We start from the raw sequence: 19,432 nt of genomic DNA, 5'->3' as shown, positions 1-19,432 counted from the left end.
AAAATATCAATGTATGCTCATTTGATCGCATTTTTAAAAACGTACCAATAGATGGCCCACCCTGTAGTTTAATTTGTGGATGTAGCACAGACTTGCACCACATCAATCTTCGATATTTTCTGTGCTGCTTTGTGCTATTTTATCGACAGGATTAGAACAAAAAATGGATGCTGGCGCTAGTGTGCTTGTAGTATTTATTATTTCATACAGACAGATTTCCTAACCTGAATTTCTGAATAGTTGTCAATTTTACCGATTAATATTTCGCTTTGTGGAGCAGAGCGACATTTTTTTCTATCAGATTTTTTCATGCAAAAACTCGACGAGTGTGTCTAATTTCATCAATATTGGAGAAGAAAGAATTGAAGTATTCACTGTTTCATGGAAAAACGCATCGAATAAACTTAATTTCATCAACATTGCAAAAAAAAGGACTAAAGTAAACATTTATCAAATATTTTAGACTGATCTTATTTCAGCATTGAAAAGATATCGAATCATTACTTTTTAAATAATGGCAAAATTAATTTTACAACGAATCGATAGTCAGAAATTTTAAGATTTTTATCAATCTTAATCTGAACAAATGACTATAATTTTTTGCATCTACAAGTTGTTAATTGTATAGTAAACGTTTAGCTCAACTAATGAGAAAGAATAAAGTCAAATTTGGTCAGTCTTAAGAAAATCATTAGTTTTAATTGTACAAGTTGATTGTTGGCGACTACTGACTCATTGTAGAATTAACATATCAAGTTATTCTTGAGGACCAATAAACAGTAATTAGTTATATACTTTTTTGACTCGGTAACGAGTAATGGTAACTTATTACTTTTAAAAAGTAACTTTTCTCACAGTTAATAATTTTTCCACAATTTCTTTAAGTAGAAAGAGACTCAATAAATATATTTTATTAAAATGTAAGTAAAAATCAGTAAACTAAACATTTATTGAATACAGAATCAAAGGGACATATGTCAAAAAATTTGAACAATAATTTCAAGATATATAAATAAAAAAAGAATTATAAAATGGTGATATATGGTGTTTATATTGTATCTAAATCTGGTGGTTTGATTTTCAATCATGATCACAATGTCCCGAAAATTGAGGTCGAGAAATCCTTTAATTTTCCACTCAATATTAAATTAAACTATGAGAATAAAAAGGTAGTGGTAGCTTTTGGACAAAAAGATGGAATACATGGTAAGAATATTATCTATTGTAATAAAAAATCATTTTGGAATTATAAAATGAAAGAAAAATAAAGGCTTTAAACTTTACAATGTTAATTTATATGTTCAAATAATAAAAAAGTTTATATATACACGTAAAGTTTATATATATATATAAAATTTTAAATGATTTCGAATATACTGTATATCTTAATGATATAAAACATTTCTTTTTTTTTTTATGGAAACTATAACAATTATAGACAAAAGCTGTAGTTTTAGAACTTAATGTTTCCGATGTTTTAAACAAATTTTTTTTAATGATCAATGTACAGTAACGAAACAAAATTGGTTATTATTTTTCTTTCACATTGGGTATTCTTATAATGTGTCACTAAATATTTTAATAAAAAACAGGAATAAATATAAGAGAGAATCAAATATTTTTCAGTGGGACATGTATTAACAGCTGCAAATGGAATTGCAATCACAGGACGTGAGCTTGAAGATGGAAGAGACATTCTAGAAATGTTGGAGCAACCAGAAAATTTCCCTATAACATTGAAATTTAGTCGAGCAAAAATGACGACAAATGAGAAGATATTTTTAGCTTCAATGTTTTATCCTCTTTTTGCAATAGCAAGCCAATTGAGTCCAGAACCACGAAGTTCTGGGATTGAGATTCTCGAAGCGGATACATTTCGTTTATATTGTTATCAAACATTGACAGGTATTAAATTCATGATAGTAGCAGAGCCGTCACAACCAGGAATGGAAATTTTTTTAAAGAGAGTATATGATTTGTATGCGGATTATGCATTAAAAAATCCATTTTATGCATTAGAAATGCCTATTCGATGTGAATTATTCGAAACTAATTTACAGACATTGTTAGAAACTGTAGAAAAATCTGGAATAAGCAATGTTTAATATTTACGTGTTAATTAATTTAAAATAATTTAAAATAATTAAAGTATACATATAAGATTGTAATGGCTCCATCATTTTTTCACTTTTATGAAAATGCGATAAACTGAATAATTCTCGCGCCAATTTAAATATTGGCTACATAATTGAATTTATGGGTTTTTTTCCATCTAGTCTGACATCAATTCTATTGTTTTATGGAAAGTATTTCTAAAATCATACGCGTTAATAATGACTCATAAGGGGTTCGAGTTTATGATATAATAATAATGTAACTGTTATTAATATATTTATCAATTCTTGTTTTATTCGTTACATCCTTTGCATATATTTATCTCAGTTAATATATGTTAATTTACTTTTGTTTATATTATCTATGTATATTATATATTATTTATATTATCTACATATATCAACATTTCTAATATTTTCATTTTTAAAATAGTTGAAAAGTATAAACGTTCTTAACGAATCTTTGTTCATGGCACTTTATTCCATTGCTGTTTTAAATCAGGCTCTATAATCTGCAAAATAAAAAGTTAAAGTATCTTAATATATGTAAGAACAAGGACGGAAAGTTAAATTAAAAACTTAATCGTAATACCTTCATTGTTAAATTATCTATGCAAGCATTACGTATACGTGCAACAGTTGCAGGGGCATCAAATCTAAAATATTTATGAATATTCATATCTTTACGCGCAGCCTTAATTGCCTCCTTAATAGCAAAGAACGCAGATGACGCCAGAAATAACGGTGGCTCACCAACAGCCTGTTATATTCAAATTATTTCTTAATATGATAAGAAAAATATAACAAGTATATAATATTATTTTATAGTATATTGCCATCTTATTTCTTTTCTTTGAAATTAATGCATGCTATATAAAAACGAAAAATTACGTAAAGAAAAAATGAAATTACGTAAGAAAAAATTATACCTTGGAAGAATATACTGCTCTTGGATTGGAAACTCCTTTTAATAAGGAAACATTAAATTGTTTAGGTATGTCAGTGAAGCCCGGTAATTTATACGCGCCAGGTCCTCTACTAAGTAAAGCTCCCGTTGGTGAATAAATCATTTCCTCTAATGTAAATAAACCGTATCCTTGAACGAAGGCACCTTCAACTTGTCCTATGTCAATGGCTGGATTTAAACTTTCTCCTAGATCCATAACAATGTCTGTCCGTAAAACCTATACCGATTGAAAAATATCAATATTTTATAATATCCTCATGCTTCTCTATAACATATTTTGAAATTTATAAAGTTATTATGAGTGTCGTTTGTATATTCCTAATATAAAATCTGTGATAAAAATTATGATATTGATGTTTTAAAGAAATACATTTTAATCTTGTAAATTATTAATTTAAAATTTAAATTATTAATAATACTTTTTCGTACGGAATAATGTCATGAATTAAGTGTAAAAGAATATATAATTGCTAAGGTATTAATTGCATATCGAAAATAATTATACACATAATAAGATGTACCTCATGATCACCAGTAAGACAATCGATTTCCACCTCTGTACAAGCAACGCCATACGTAAAATAATTAAAGGGATTCCCTGTATTAGTTTCAAAAGAATATCCAATATTGGGGGTTTGATAGAAACCGGTAGCGGACAGACTTATCCTTTGAAAGTATGCTGCTTTTATCCATTCTTCCCAAGTACCTTTTGGATCGCTGTTAATTATCGGTTGTAAACGGTTCATGATTTTCTGACACGCATTCTGAAAATTAATTTCTACAGTTGTTTAATCGACTTTTATTTGCATATCATAAGTATTATATGTAAAATATTATTACACACCATAATAGCCATGCCATTGAGATCAGATCCACAACTTGCTGCAGTCGCAGATGTATTGGGAACTTTATCAGTAGCCGTTTCAACTATATGTATCATAGCTGGATTTATCCTTAAGATTCTGCTAGCAATCTGACATAATATAAAGAATTTAACTTAACTTCATTTTCTTAATTTCTATAGAGATTGCAATTAATTGCAATTTACATTATGATTTATAAACGCAAATTTTATTTAAAAATTTGGTAAATATTTATACATATAGGGAGATATAAGTGAATATTCATACTTGAATCATTTTTGTGTTTAGACCTTGTCCCATCTCAATGCCACTGTGACTGAGTAGCACTGATCCATCAATATATACATGCACTAATGCACCCGCTTGATTTAAGAATAATGCAGTAAATGCTATACCGAACTTTGTAGGTACAATCGCGAGTCCTTTTTTCTTAAATCGATTCTCTCTATAAAATTATTCATAATTGACTTTAATAATTTGTAATTTAGTTTGCAATTTAATTTATATATGACGCAGACGAATTACTTGCCTATTGTATCGTTGAATCTCGATTATTCTTTCATTATATTGGGAAGATGCTAGACATTCACGCCAGCAGCGATCTAAAGTACAATTTATCAGTTGTTGGTTGTAATGCGTTAAATCACCTTCCTTATATAAATTTAATTCGGATAACTGTTGTAAAAAAATTTTTCAATTATTAAATTAATTTCTATCTGCTTGCAATATATAAACTGAATGTAGATGTACAATTTTATACATGATAGACTGAAATACATGGTGTAGGTGGTGAAAAAGATAGAGAAAAGGAGAGAGAGTGATTTAACGGCTCAAAATAAATTGAAATAATAAAACATATTTTTTTTTAGAATGTAACTTTGCGATTAATTAAATTCTTTTTCGAGAAAATTGTATCAATGTTTATCGACCAATCTTGTATAATCAATTTTATAAAAATAGAAAATTATTTCGTTGCATATATAACTTATAATATCAAAAATTACCTTAACGACATCTAGATTCAGATACTCAGCGATTTGTCGAATGATAGTTTCAGCTAAAAACATCCCTTGTGGTCCACCAAAACCTCGAAAAGCTGTGTTCGATGGTAAATTTGTTTTACACACATAGCCATATACTTCTGACACTGGGATTTTATACGAATTTTCAAAATGAAACATGGCCCGTTCCAATACCTAGAAATATTAGAAAAAAATTCATGCTTTTTATGCGCGTGTACATGGCATTATTATATATAAAATTTTTAATAAAAAGACTAATTTTCTCAATTTACACCTTATTACTCACCGATATTGATAAATCGTGAGAATAACCTGCATTATTATATATGTGTACTTTTGCAACTTTCATTAGACCATTATTATTAAATCCAACTTTGTATTTAAATAAAAATGGATGTCGTGTTCCAGTTATCATCATGTCTTCGTCTCTATCTAACATGCAACGAACTGGTTTCTGCAATCTATATTAAAATATTTAGATAATACAAATTGACAAATCAATATATGTAATATGTATACAGTATATATGTATACAGTGAATATGTATATGTACACAAATATTCTCTTTATTATATACATAATCTGTATATGATTTCAATCAATAAATTTTTATACACACCTATGTGCTGCCAGGGCCACTGGTATCGCGAGTATCGCCGCACGAGATTCTTTTCCACCGAAGCCACCTCCTAAGCGCTTTACACTAACTTTAACTCTGTTTATGTGTATATTTAAGACATGAGCGATTAATTTCTGTACTTCAGTAGGATGTTGCGTTGAACAAAATACTTCTAATTCATTTTCTTCACGAGGCACGACAATAACAGCGTTTGTTTCCAAATAGAAATGTTCTTGACCACCTATACGTACTTCTCCTTCTAAAATATGATCAGCTTCTGCAAAAGCTTTATCTGCATCGCCTTTAATAATACGCTTGGGAAATCCAGGGAAGAACGATTTATGCGTGATAGCGTCCTAAAAAAAATATTGGTACATTTAGATATATGTTATACAGTTGAAAAAATAATTTAAGAAAGAAAAAGTAATCATTTTTTATGTATATATAGGGTGTCCCTAAATTCGCGCTCACGGAATACAAAACATTCAGTAAAGATACTAATACAGCTAATTAAATAAGTACGTAACCCTTGAACGCTTAAAAACCCAGCAAACGAGAATGGATTGAAATAAATTGAAATGGATTCAGATTTTCAGAAATATTGATTCACAAATGTTAAAATGAATGCTTTTCAATCCTGAATGCATTTTTATTCATTTATAGGAATTGCATGGAGCATATCTCTATGCCTTTCAATCTAAAAATAATATTAGTTTTTTCTGTGCACACACAACACATTGTGAATACTGTTCAATTCAAAATTTTGAATAAGAAATGCGATTTTTCAATCCAATTGCTTCCAATTGAATCTAATTGAATTAAAATCTAAAAAAAAGTATTTGCTATTTTTAAAATACACATTCGGATAGAAAAAAATTTCAATCCATTTTAATCCATTCTCGTTCGTGGGAATGATGTTTTGTATAACAGCGATTAAAATAATAATAATAATAATAAGAGAACAGAGCGATCGCAATATTATTTCAAACTTTATTCACAATTTATTTCGTGACGAACAAATAAAATTGTTACATTACATATCATATAATTCTTTATACTGATTACTGAATATTCTTAATTAAATGAAGCAATTTTTAAGTATCGTCAATTGTAATTTACTGAAGAAGACCTAATTGCAGATCAAAACATTTAAATTAATATCATATGCAATAAATTAATTTACATATAACAATCAGTGTTGGCTCTTAAGGTGTTTTTAATTTTTAATCTTGATTTATTTTGTTAGGACCTAGATAAATTTTAAGTTGTTTAACGCATATAATTATTGTGTTTTAATTATTATTCTTTCTCGTTATTAGTATAAATACCTCAATAGATATGATAACAGGTTCTAAATCTTCATATTCTATTTTAACCATATTTGCTGCAGCTTGAGCAGTAATTTGATCGATAGCAACAATCGCACCAATTATTTGTCCTTGACTGGTAACCTAAAGAAAAAGACTAATAAATTTTTAATTTCTTTCAAGGAATTATTGTAAGGTAGCAAACTTTCCGCCTACCACGACAAAGTCATATTTTCAATTCTAATTTGTTATAATAACGATTTGTTAATGACGCAATATTATTCGCATACTGTAAAATCATTTGGTGTTTGATTTAACTTTGAATTACTTTTTAAATTATTGAAGCATAGTCGATAGCGAAACATTTTGTAACAATGTGAATAAGAATTCTATTAATATTATTACAATTTTTCTTTGAATATAGTGTCATTATAATGCTGACTTTTAATTTCTATGAAGAAAAATATATTTTCTAAAAATGTATAAATAAAATAATTCCTGAACGGTCAAGGAATCCATTAAAAATTGTATTAATAAATGACAAATATTTTTTTTATTATTTCGCGCATATATCATATAAGAAAAAAATTGCAGTTTTAACAAAAATAATTTATATCATTGTTTAAGAACTTACTTTTTCTGATATAAATACTTCTTCATCATGAAACACAGGACCTATCCATTTTTTATCTTCTGCTATATCTTTCGAAGAGAAAAATGATATGACTCCTTCCATAGATAGTGCTTTAGATGGATCAATTTTCAAAATTTTTGCATGCGCTCTAGTAGATAAAACCAACGCTAGGTACAATTCTTTTGCAAATTTAGGCATATCATCGCAATATATCGCTTCGCCTGTTGCTTGCTTAAACGCACTAGTATGCACAATAGGACGTCCTATTGGATCATGTGATTTTTGACTTTTAGGTACCTGTTAGAAATTACAAAAATAATTTTATTGTATTTGAGATAATTTGTAAGTATTTAGATTGAAATATTACCACTTGATAATATTGCGAGCTTTTTGGTGCTTTATAATGGAAACAATTCGAAGCGCTTTTTAATTCTTTTGACATATACTCCATGTCCGAAACATTTCTTGATAATTTCTTAGAGATGTGCACAAATGCTTTAAAAAATAAACTAAAAAAACATATAATTTAAGTTGCTTGTAGTACGTTTTGTTAATTTATAATAATTCCCTTAATCAATTCCCTTAATTTAATTATTAACATTAATTAATATCAATCTTATATCGAACCTGAGAGTAAGAGACCGACGATATTTAATGAAGCCTCCGGGTGCATTATCCGCTAATGGCAATTCCTCAAGTAAGGAATCGTAAACCTCTTCCAACATTGATTTATCCCATTTTCTGAAATAATAGTGTCCAATAAAAATTAACTATTTTTCTAAAAGAAAAGAGACGTATCTCTTGGTTTTTATGGTGAATATTTTATAATGAACTTTGACTTTCAAAATGTGATATAATTTCATTGAATCTTTAAAAAACTTTTACTTAAAATTATTATTATGTAAAACATACTATTTTAATATACTGCAATTATATGTATTCCTGAGACATTAATTTGTAACATTTTACTTTAGCCATCCTGTATATTAATTATGCTTATATAAACTTAATTGTGTAATAACTTGATGATATCAATAATACCTTCCAATTATTTTCTGACAAGTTTGTCTTGCTAAGATGGTAGTTGGTGCCATCCCACCAAATGCGATATGCGCTTCTTGAATTACACTCGTCTCAGAAATGAAATATACATTTAAGGCCATGTTAACTATGGCGATATCATCATCTCGCCGTTTTGCTTGTTTGTATGCGATGAAAAATTGATTCTAAAAAAATGTAAACTAGACATGAGAAACATATCAGTAAGAAAAAAATCTTTATTTACGATGTTATTATACAATAACAATAAAAATTAATTTGGGACACGAACAATCTATATGCAATAAAGAACTGGAAAATTATTATATATTAAAAGTTAAAACTTTTGTTAATTATTGTTAATCAATTAATTATATTTTACTAATTATTAATATTTTTTACCTCTTTTGTAAAAGGAATGTCAATAGAAACTAGTATTTCTTCAGGTAAAATAACATTACGTCGATATCCGACGAAAAAGGTATGATCCATTAAAATGGTTCGATTTCCATGTTTCAAACTACATAAATTTAATTTAATACCTGCAGCCATAAAGATTGGATTTAAATCTGATATTGGACTTCCAGTCATTATGTTACCCCCTACAGCCTAATTAATTAAGACAAATTTATTATTCACATTCTAAGAGACACAATCCTAATATATCTATAATCAGAAAACAATCTTATACTTACAGCAACATTTCTTATCTGTTTTCCAGCAAACCAATGTAACATATTTATTATTTCCATAAAGATCCTTGTATTATATTCTATCAGGAAAATAATTATATATTATACTCAATATCTAGTTATTTATATAACGCTCAAATTTTTTACGCTTAGTAAGATTATCATACATTAGTAATACAAATACATAACAAAGTGTATAATTATAATATTACAATAGATATAATTCTAATATTACCAGGTTTTATTTTAATATAATTTCTTAGGATTTCTTCAAGTTCAACTAAAGTTACGCTTGCACCTATTCTCAACGCCTCTGATGTTTCGATAACTTTACACATTTCTTTTATTTGCGTTGGTTGTATAAGTATCGGGTATATTAAACGTCTGAATTTCATTTCAACCCCTAATAAGTAATAATATAAATAATTTTTTATATCTTTGATATCGTAATATCCATTTAAAAGCGAATTATACGAACCGATTTCCGTGTTGCCAATGATAATTTTAGCATTCGGATATTGTTCTTTAAGCGCAAGCAGTGTCTTTAAATTCGTTGGTCTGTACCAAGTGGTATCTTTTCCTTTCATTATTAGATATTGCTCATCTAGCTTAGAGTCCATCTATATAAAAAATTGAGTATAATAAGTTCGTGTATTTTTTATATTATGTTTTATCATTTATTTCAATTTTGTACTACTTTATACTCAATTTCTATAACAAACATATATAAGGTAATTTAAAAAGTAACTTTTAGATAACTCATAAAATAACTTTGCCGACCTTTATTTCGAGAATCCATTAGTAATTGCACGGTTTATTGATATCATTTTTATTCTGTAGCTTGTACCATTTTACTTTAAATCTTTTCAACAATAATAACTTACTTTCAACTTTGGTGGAAATATTGGTTCTTGAGTAGAATCGTACGGGCAGAATTCTTTGGAATTGAAAATTTCAGTTGGTTTAGACGTGAAAACCTTTTTACAACAAGAATCGCCCATTGAACAAACTCCTATGTTGTTTGTCTCTTCTTCTTTTATGTTAGTCATCAATTGCGATCGTTCCCATTCCTCTGTAAAGGTCTTGAACCCTTCTATAATCGGTCTATACCCTGTACATCTGCATAGATTACCTATAAAATACATAATCAATCAATTATTATTATTGTTATACACAATTATTTTATTAATGTATCATACGTTTATATGTTAATTGCACTGTATGTATATCATTAATACAAATTTTATGTATATAAAGTTGTTACATAGATATATATACACACGCAATGCTCTAAATGCATTACCTTGAAATGCAATTTCTAAATTCTTTATGGTCGGTTTTGGTATGCTGCGCAACAAAGCATACATAGACATGACTATACCAGGTGTGCAAAATCCACATTGTGATCCGTGTGCCATGGCAATGCGTTCTTGTACTGGATGCAACTTAGTTTTTGTGCTACCAATACCTTCCACAGTGGTTACAGCTAAACCATGTACAGCGCATACCGGTGTTAAACATGCGTTAACAGCTAAATGACTGATTTCGATTTATCGTAGGATATTAAGGAAATAAATTTTTCAGATAAAAAAAAATTGATCAATTATTTTGTAAAATGTATTCACTATATTCCTAAAGTAGCGGAGTGAAGACAACAAAGTGACGCGTCTAGTAGATCAAAACAGATGTCATTACGTCGTCTTTTGATGTCATTCTATTATTTAGGATGCATGATAAAAAGGATACATAATTTTTTCAGTGACACGATCAAATTTTGAAATCATAACTGTGCAGGCTCCACATCCGCCTTCTGCACAACCAAGTTTTGTACCAGTCAATCCAACTAAATCATTACAATAAGGATGAATAAATTGATATCTGGTTAATAATAATATTTTTAATATGAATAATTTAATAAATTTATGAAAAAGGATACGTTTGTTGCGGAGATACCATAGAAGTGTCCATTGTGGTTCTATATTTTTATCTAATACCTAAAGCATGAAATACTGTATATAATATAATATGTAATATATACATATAATAAATAGTTATGTAGAGTTTGCATTTCAAGACCGAAAAATCATTTTGGCGCACAGTTTAATTTAAAGGACTACATACGTAGTATATATATGTATTCACACAGAATTATACAAGTACTAAAGATCCTTAAACATTTAGTTAGATCATTAAACATTTATTATTTCCTATTGATTGTGTTCTAATCTTTTCAGTTTCCATTATTTTCAGTATATTGTAAATTTATCCATTTAAGACAAAGATTTAACAGATAAATCCAATACAAGCTCTACTTTGAAATCGGTCCTTTTAAGAGCCATATAAATTTGTAATGTTGGAAAATCCGAATAATCATATTTAATTATAAATTACAATTATATATAGTCACAAAAAATAAGTATAGATCACACATTCTTTTACTTCCCTGGCTAATTATTATTATGTTAAAATCGCAAAAAATTTTTATCAATATTGCAAAAAAAAAACATTAAAATTCGGAAAAAGACCTTGCTGTAAATAATTACATTTACAAATAATTACAATTAATCTAATCTAATGAATTAGATTCTTAGCTTTTAATAGTATCTCAAATACATTCCAGACAACTTTTACATATTAACTTTGCCAATTTAATAATGTTAATCTGTTCTTGGAAATATATTTGAGGGAAATGAGCAAATAACAACATATATTTTTTGATCGCCAATAATTTAACTATATAATGATAATACACTTGTAAAATGGTAACCTTTACATTTTATGTGTAAAGAAAATAATTAAAATTTATGTAGAAATTTTGAAAAATTATTAATATGAAGAATTTTAAGAAAAATTTTCGCCAAAATATATCTAAATCAAGAATAAATTTCATAAATTTAATAATATTAATAGATCGTACCTCTTTTCCATTCACATAAAAGACAAGAGTACTTGATGATACTTCTGTTAGTTCATTGCTATTTAAATCTTCATGATATTCATTGTGATTTATGTTTCCATTGTGCACATACAGTTTTTCCGTACAGTTTTTTTCCATTTCCAACTGTAATACTCCTTTAATTCGCTGTAATATGCACTTGCATCAATATCTACAGCACTAGATATAGGTATTCATTATACACAAATAGGGTAATAAGGTGTTACTATGAAATAAAAATATCGCGATTTGAATAATACTTAACAATTTTGCTTTGTCAAAGTACAATCATGATGTAATCTTCACAGTATCGAACGCTATCAAAACAAGGCAATAAAAGTCATTATCTTTTTTAATTTATAAGATTATATCATTAGCCGCAAATACTGTACTCGATGACAATTAAATATATGTATCACATACTACTTCTACTCACAATAATTCTGCTCTCTTTTTCAATCGGTTATGACATTTATAAACTTATTTACATTCACGAAAAATATATTTATGATAGACAGCGGCTCAGTTTCGTACTAACAGCAACTTCCCCCACGTTAGCCAGATTATAGTTAATTATAGCTGATTAAACTGATGACTCAAAGACATATTGCGCTCAACATATGTTGTACATATATAATATATAATGTATGTATACATTCGATATATAATATTTCATAAAATGTTTGTCATAGTTTTCATTTACGAAATATGTGGAATTTATCAAAAAGTTTATATTAAACTTCCATCGATAATATATTAAATCACTTATAAAAATCACAAACAAAAAACACGATTAGTTTTGATAGAATTTTTTGTTCTATCGACTTTTTTATGACATTGTAGATATATATATATATATATATATATATATATATATATATATTATGTATATATATTATTATAATATCCGGAATATAGATTATCTCTCCACCAATAACGGTGTGTGTACATTATGTAGGAGCGAGATAGCTAAGCGTAACGTAATAAATTTATAATTCGTCGGAAGTATATCGTTACTATACTATTAATTTATATGTACCTCACAGAAACATTATACTGAAAATCCATAATTAATTAATTAATTATATTATTAAAAAGACTGAACAACATGGCTTGTAATCCTTTCAGGGAACCGGGTTATTTAAATTTTTATTTGAAATGATTTCAGTAAAAATTATTATTTAGTTTTAAATAACAATATTACATAGTAACGTTACATAGTAAATAACAACAAACACTATTATAAAATTAACATTAAAAGATTATTTTTGTGTGATAAACCTGAAAACAATCAACTTACACAGAGCCCAACATTATACTCTACATTGAAGTTTAGATCTTTTTTTTGCAATTTTCTTCGCTCCTGTAGTACAAGCAATACATCTTTTTTATTCTTTTGAATGATTTTTATATCTTTTTCAATATAAAAACAAAAATGTCTAATTATCAGACTTAAAGGATTAGATAATCGAGGCTTTAGAGATCAATTACAGATTTTCGCTCTGAATTATGCTTTTCAATGATACTTTCAATTAGTTGTAATTTGAAATCAGAAAACGATAGATTTAAAAGATTTTTCATTTTAAATAGAACATAATAATTGAAAATAACAAGATCAAGTAAAAAGCTTTTTTTTTACCTTTTTACGAATTGTATGACGAAAATAGGTGATAACATATATCAAAATATAAACCAGTAACAGTTTATGAATTTTACGAAAGGTTGTTTACAAATTTCGGTGTATTAAATTTTTTATATCCTCAATCAAAACATACATATATATATCGACAAAACTAAAATATAAGATAAATTTGATTTTAATCGCGATTATTATCTTCATCATATCGCATTTATTTGTATTCAATTTGTTCGCATTCAAGATTACCTATTACCAATTTATAGAGTATGGAACGTAATAGCAAGAATGTTAAGCAATTTGTATATTTTTTTAAATGAAATTTAACTTTCATATCAAAATCTATATAGATTCTTTTAAAAATTAAAAAATAAGATTTATTTAAACAAGTAATATCCTTATATTTTTTTATTGCAAAAATTTTTTTTTTATTATTATAAAAATTTCTTTTATTATTTGATTACTAGAATATTTGAGTAATTTAAGAAATAAGTAATATAAGCAAATATGTCATTTAAAATTTGGGATAAAAGGAAAACTCAGTTATAAATGGATTATGAAGTCATTGTTAAAAACCAAAACAAATATTAGGAATGTAACATGTAATTTTTACATAAATTTATATATATTATCGCAATGTCGTTTTGTGACATATATAAATTTCTGCGAAATAATAAAAATTGTTTAAAAAAAAATCGAAGAAAAGACAAACACACGTGACGTAAAAAAGTCACAAATGCGTTGGCATTTGTCACATTTGAATATCAGGAACGATTAGATGAAATCATATGCAGTAATCAATACATAATATTTCATCAAGATCGTTCACAATTGAGCAATACGTGACATCATCTGTATAAGTATGTCAATGTGGCGCAGAATTTTAATTGTGAAAAAACTCACGTACAGTTATGCTCTCCATTTTCGTTTAATGATATTTTATCTAGGCGTTTGTATTGTAATTAGCGTTGGTATTTTAGTAGTAACGCTCGTCCAATGCTATCGCACTTACTGCACGCATTAAACTAGTTGAGGATCGACAATAAGAATATCGCAAGGGTTATCATCATGGGAAGATAATATATCTATTGACTGACGTATTATTGACGAACACGAAGTCTTACGAGAAAATAAGTTGACCTCTGAGGACTCCTTTCGAAATTCAGTTTTCCGACTTTGTTGAATAGATTTGCCGAGAGTAAACAATTTTTTCAATTGGATACTTATCGCAAGTTAAATTAATCGATTTATTATAGATGTGAGGAAAATTACATCGATAAGATAATCTGTCAATAACTTGATCAAAAAATTTTATCGTGAATTACACAACTGTTTTATCGTAAGGAGGTCGCAATGCTAGAATGCATAACATTCCAAAATAACATCCACATTGGTAACATAACAGCAGTGGCGACATTGTAGAACCAATTACCGTATATCATAGAATCAACAATGCTGAAAACAAGTGCCTGCTTATTGGCGCGATAGCTTCTGAGAAACAGGGATAAAATGGGATCGGTAGGAAAATTAAGATACGTATAACCCATTACAACAATAGCCGACGAAATAAATGGATGCAGCATGATCCACACGATATATTGGCAGCAGCGGAATCTGTAAAAGCGAAATGTTAATTTCAAACATGCAAATTTTAAATATGAGAATATGAGAATCAATTTCAATCGCGCTCACCTGGACGCAGATTCATGATGCGGTGTTATCAAAAATACAATTGGCACATACACAACGGCCGTCACTAATGCTAATGAGAAATTGTGCATAGCTATACACATTAATGCGGTAGCTAGCTCAATTAAAGCAATAACGAATATGAGCAATATATTTTCGTATTTAATTGATCTACAAATTATATTTATTAGTAATGCGCAATTAAATCGTGCAATACTTTCTTGTTTTACCTCTTCAGATAAAAGCGCCCAAATATCGTGAGAATCGTGATTAAGGCAAAACTGATGTATAATGAATCCTCTGTACGTAGATTCAACATCTGTGATCCGATTAAAGTGAAAATTCGAGGAGAAGCCATTATTAGTACTCCAAATATGTGCGCCCACAACACTTCGGAAGCGATACTTCCAATGTCAAATTTGTCGACCTGTTCAGTAAAATAGAAATATTTGTGAAATCACAATAAAAAATATATTAACTAAATGTAGAATTTTGCTACCTTATTTGATAAACTTTGTTTATTCTTTTTTGTTTCATTCGAATTATTTGATGTCTGTAATCTTTGCCAAATAGAAAATGCCTTTATAAACAAACTAGCAATCATTAGTACTAAAGGTCGCATATATAATCCTGCAAAATAATTTTGATTTATTCATTTATCCGTGTTTAAAAGTAGTAGTTTGTATTCAAAAGATATTTATTTCTTTTTCTTACCAATAGAAATGTATCGATCGGTAGAAGGTAATAAATAGAAAAAATACGACTGATGGAAACGCTCTAATAAATTATTAAGTGATCTCACTATACTTTCTACTATGCGTCCTACTTGGTAAAAATTTGTTCCCGTTTCTTTTCCAGATTTTTTGAAACCTTCTAATGTAATGGCTTCAATACCAAACCTAAAGACAAATTTTAGTTAAATGTGAAAAATAGTATTACTAAAGACATAAAAGATTAAAATTTAAATATACATGTTATATATATACATGTATTAAATAAAAATATTTTTTAATTTAATAAGTCTAAAAGTCTCTACTGATAACTTAATAAGTCTTTATATAAATGTTTCTACTGATTTATTTTGTCCAATACTATATATATGCACATATACCTCTTTCTTACTTTATTTTATAAATTGTACCTGTGGAAGAGTCCATGATTACCAGTTGGAACACCAGTAGCTTGCGTCGCTACCATGCTCATTAATGTGTTAAAATGATACCACCAACTTTTAAATTTATCCCTATAATTAACATCAAATCGACGTTGGAAAGACTGTTGAATGCCTTCTTTAGCTATCATGTTTTGTGCTAAGTTAAAAAGATCTAAATTGGGAAGCTGTCCATTTAGACCTTCTACCTAAGAACAAAAATGATTTTAGACGGATATAATTATATAAATATATATAGTTTTTAAAATTTATATACCTTCACATCAATTGACGTGATTTTCATTGCATGAAACTCAAGATTAATAGCAGCTTGGATAGATCCAGCTCTGCCAGATAAATCTCCTGCTAGCAAGATTCCTTCCTGGCCACTGGTAGATCCATGATATGCATCTAGCCATGCTTGCATACCTAATTGTTCATGTTCTGTTACAAGAAATATTATATCTTTTGCCCAATATTTTTGTTCTATAAACAAATTATCAATTATTAAAAAATATATTATGATATATCATTTGTTAATCATTGAATAATAATTTATGGAGATTTACTTCTGCAGAACTTTGCGAACGCAAGTAATAAAGCTACTGAAGGTGCAGTATCTAAATATATGCTGTTGATAGGTCTATATGGCACACTGACTACAATAGCTTCGGTACTGGATGCTCGTGGAGCTCTGACAATACCATAAACATTTTGTCCTACAAACTATAAAATTTTGCATATATATGTGTAGAAAGTGAAAGATTATCATTTATTTTAAAATTATATTACCTTCTGTTCCTGAAATGGATAAATTAAAGAAAAATTATGTACAAATACATCTAAATGAAGCTGACTGAATTTTGCCGAGAGCCATGCATAAGGCATATTATCTGGATATCTCTTCATCTCGTGACTAAGTTCATAGTAATATTGCTTTGACGTTTGTTCTAAGTTACTTTCTTTCGTGACTAATCCAGGTAATAAAGCATTCTCAGAAAAATAAGTATCTAAAAATTAAATTAGTTTATAAATACGAATTAAAATTATGGCATTATGCCTTTAATTCTTTAAAATTTGTATTTATAGAAAAACCACACATACTGTCATTAAACGCCGGTAACGCTAAAAGCATTAACCATACAACTCCTCCTATATATAATACAAAGCACAATGGTTTCTCCCATTTTAATAATAATTTTATGATTTTGCCGGTTCCAGCTCTAGGATCCGTAAGTAAACCCATCTCACTTGTTTTATAGACAAATATAATTCAAAATTTAAAAATGTAATCACTCTTCACTTCCTAAAATGTCAATAATCTAACCTAAAATCTCATATACATCAAAGAAAAACCTAGGAGCGTTCATTGTTTCTTCGCGGGTGCAGGCTTCTACAATATTTAGCGCTCACACATTCATAAGCATTATTATCTTTGTTTAACATTTGATAAATAACAAGGATGAAATGATTCCATAAGCTTTGCAAACTTTGCACATGCGCAGTTTGATTGTGATATACCCTAACGCTTATAGCGCCTCAACGTCCATTTTTACGATATAGGAACTAGATACACATCTATTTTGTGAAACTGTCGATAAAATCGTAATATTGGAAATGGATATGATATGTGTCTGTGCTAATAAGATTTTTTTCTCTGCAATTATCATCTCTATTTATAATCAAACTTGGATGATGACATTAACATACATTTAAACTGAAAAAATTTAATTTAAATAAAAATTTTTTTTTATGTAAAAACACTTGGCATTGCTAAATCGAATAAGAAAAACTATGAAAATAATTAATTTATCATGTGCGCAAAAAAATATAATATAAATTTATTTTTTGGTAGAAAAATTTTTCTGAAACTGCAAAAATTTTGTTGAAATTGATATTAGCATATATTTTATGAATCATTGAAGAAGCAGTTTCCAATCGCAGAAGTCAAAGTATGCTATATTAATACCACAAATAGTTAATTATTGAATTTCGAGGGAATTTGTTTTTTTTTATCATATAATTTTATCATGTGTTCTCTCAAATATGATACTAATTATAATATCTATATTTTAGCACATGAAAACTGGATTAATTAATTTTTGTTTTTTAAAATTTTAGCGAAATTCGCAGTAGTTAGTGATAATTGAGCAAAGAGCAAGATATTGTAATTGTAATTGATGGCAATGGAGAAGAATATCGAATAGAAGAAAAACTCTAAACAAAATATTGTAGAAAACTAATTCTAAATATATAATATCATTTATGAACCACTCTTTGGACTAAAACAATATGCACGTTAAACATTATTTCGCAGTTGTAATATTCTTGAAAATTTTAAGCCTGGTTATTGCAGATTCATGTAATAAACTAAGAAGATGTAGTTTTTAAAAGGAGAACAGTCAATGTAATAAATTGGAAACAATAAGACAAATATATTTAATATAGCTTTTATATATAGGACGTTCAGTGATATAAAGGAAGTTATATATACATACATAAATAACAGAAATATAATGCAAAAAAAATAAAGAATGCAGAAATATAAAATAAAGTATATAATGACTTAGATTCTTCTCTTTACTATTTATTGTTTCCAATACTAATATTGTTCTTTGTATGATTCACAATCCGATTATTTTTTATTTATCATAATTCTTATTTGTTTGCACTCCAACGAGCGCGTTGGATTGAGTAGGAGTTATGATAGGAACATGTTGGAGCATGTTGGAGTATGCTAGAGCATGCAACACAAATAAGCCTTAT

At 27.8% G+C, this 19,432-nt stretch overlaps 3 protein-coding genes across 3 annotated transcripts; 1 reads left to right on the top strand and 2 right to left on the bottom strand.

Moving 5' to 3' along the window:
- Positions 1-185: 185 nt before the first annotated feature.
- Positions 186-2,391, top strand: Trs23 (trafficking protein particle complex subunit 4-like protein Trs23). Its single transcript, XM_011058312.2, has 3 exons — positions 186-439; positions 961-1,206; positions 1,627-2,391. The coding sequence occupies exons 2-3, from the start codon at positions 1,032-1,034 to the stop codon at positions 2,103-2,105; spliced, it is 654 nt and encodes a 217-aa protein (XP_011056614.1). The 5' UTR covers positions 186-439; positions 961-1,031; the 3' UTR covers positions 2,106-2,391.
- Positions 2,381-14,855, bottom strand: ry (xanthine dehydrogenase rosy). The gene is made up of 25 exons (XM_087416114.1): positions 14,735-14,855; positions 12,174-12,338; positions 11,193-11,250; positions 11,003-11,099; positions 10,560-10,795; positions 10,141-10,388; positions 9,735-9,876; positions 9,492-9,659; positions 9,260-9,336; positions 8,967-9,173; positions 8,568-8,752; positions 8,154-8,267; positions 7,894-8,035; positions 7,527-7,823; positions 6,914-7,036; positions 5,586-5,941; positions 5,253-5,427; positions 4,949-5,140; positions 4,470-4,619; positions 4,212-4,385; positions 3,926-4,054; positions 3,603-3,845; positions 3,044-3,298; positions 2,707-2,874; positions 2,381-2,626 (listed from the first exon to the last, which is right to left on the bottom strand). Exons 1-25 carry the CDS (start codon positions 14,747-14,749, stop codon positions 2,582-2,584), a joined length of 4,161 nt encoding a protein of 1,386 aa, XP_087272240.1. The 5' UTR covers positions 14,750-14,855; the 3' UTR covers positions 2,381-2,581.
- On the bottom strand, positions 14,371-18,121 carry GAA1 (glycosylphosphatidylinositol anchor attachment 1). The gene is made up of 10 exons (XM_011058311.2): positions 17,771-18,121; positions 17,459-17,676; positions 17,236-17,392; positions 16,944-17,152; positions 16,658-16,875; positions 16,231-16,415; positions 16,016-16,146; positions 15,747-15,943; positions 15,520-15,687; positions 14,371-15,441 (listed from the first exon to the last, which is right to left on the bottom strand). Exons 1-10 carry the CDS (start codon positions 17,910-17,912, stop codon positions 15,162-15,164), a joined length of 1,905 nt encoding a protein of 634 aa, XP_011056613.1. The 5' UTR covers positions 17,913-18,121; the 3' UTR covers positions 14,371-15,161.
- Between the last annotated feature and the right edge of the window lie 1,311 nt (positions 18,122-19,432).

This window comes from Acromyrmex echinatior, chromosome 19 (genome assembly GCF_024713525.1).
Source record: "Acromyrmex echinatior isolate Ae372 chromosome 19, ASM2471352v2, whole genome shotgun sequence".
In the NCBI taxonomy this organism is placed as follows: Eukaryota; Metazoa; Arthropoda; class Insecta; order Hymenoptera; family Formicidae; genus Acromyrmex; species Acromyrmex echinatior.
The sequence above is the reverse complement of the archived record's forward strand: the minus strand, read 5'-3'. Positions and strand labels throughout refer to the sequence as shown.

Coding starts and splice junctions, on each gene's coding strand:
- Trs23 (XM_011058312.2), top strand. CDS start 1,032: ATGGTGATATATGGTGTTTATATTGTATCTAAATCTGGTGGTTTGATT. Junction 1,207..1,626: donor ACAAAAAGATGGAATACATG/GTAAGAATATTA, acceptor AATATTTTTCAG/TGGGACATGTATTAACAGCT.
- ry (XM_087416114.1), bottom strand. Junction 4,055..4,211: donor TAAACACAAAAATGATTCAA/GTATGAATATTC, acceptor ATATTATGTCAG/ATTGCTAGCAGAATCTTAAG. Junction 2,875..3,043: donor GAGCAGTATATTCTTCCAAG/GTATAATTTTTT, acceptor TGAATATAACAG/GCTGTTGGTGAGCCACCGTT.
- GAA1 (XM_011058311.2), bottom strand. CDS start 17,912: ATGGGTTTACTTACGGATCCTAGAGCTGGAACCGGCAAAATCATAAAA. Junction 16,416..16,657: donor AATCATGGACTCTTCCACAG/GTACAATTTATA, acceptor ATTTGTCTTTAG/GTTTGGTATTGAAGCCATTA. Junction 15,688..15,746: donor GGGCGCTTTTATCTGAAGAG/GTAAAACAAGAA, acceptor TATAATTTGTAG/ATCAATTAAATACGAAAATA.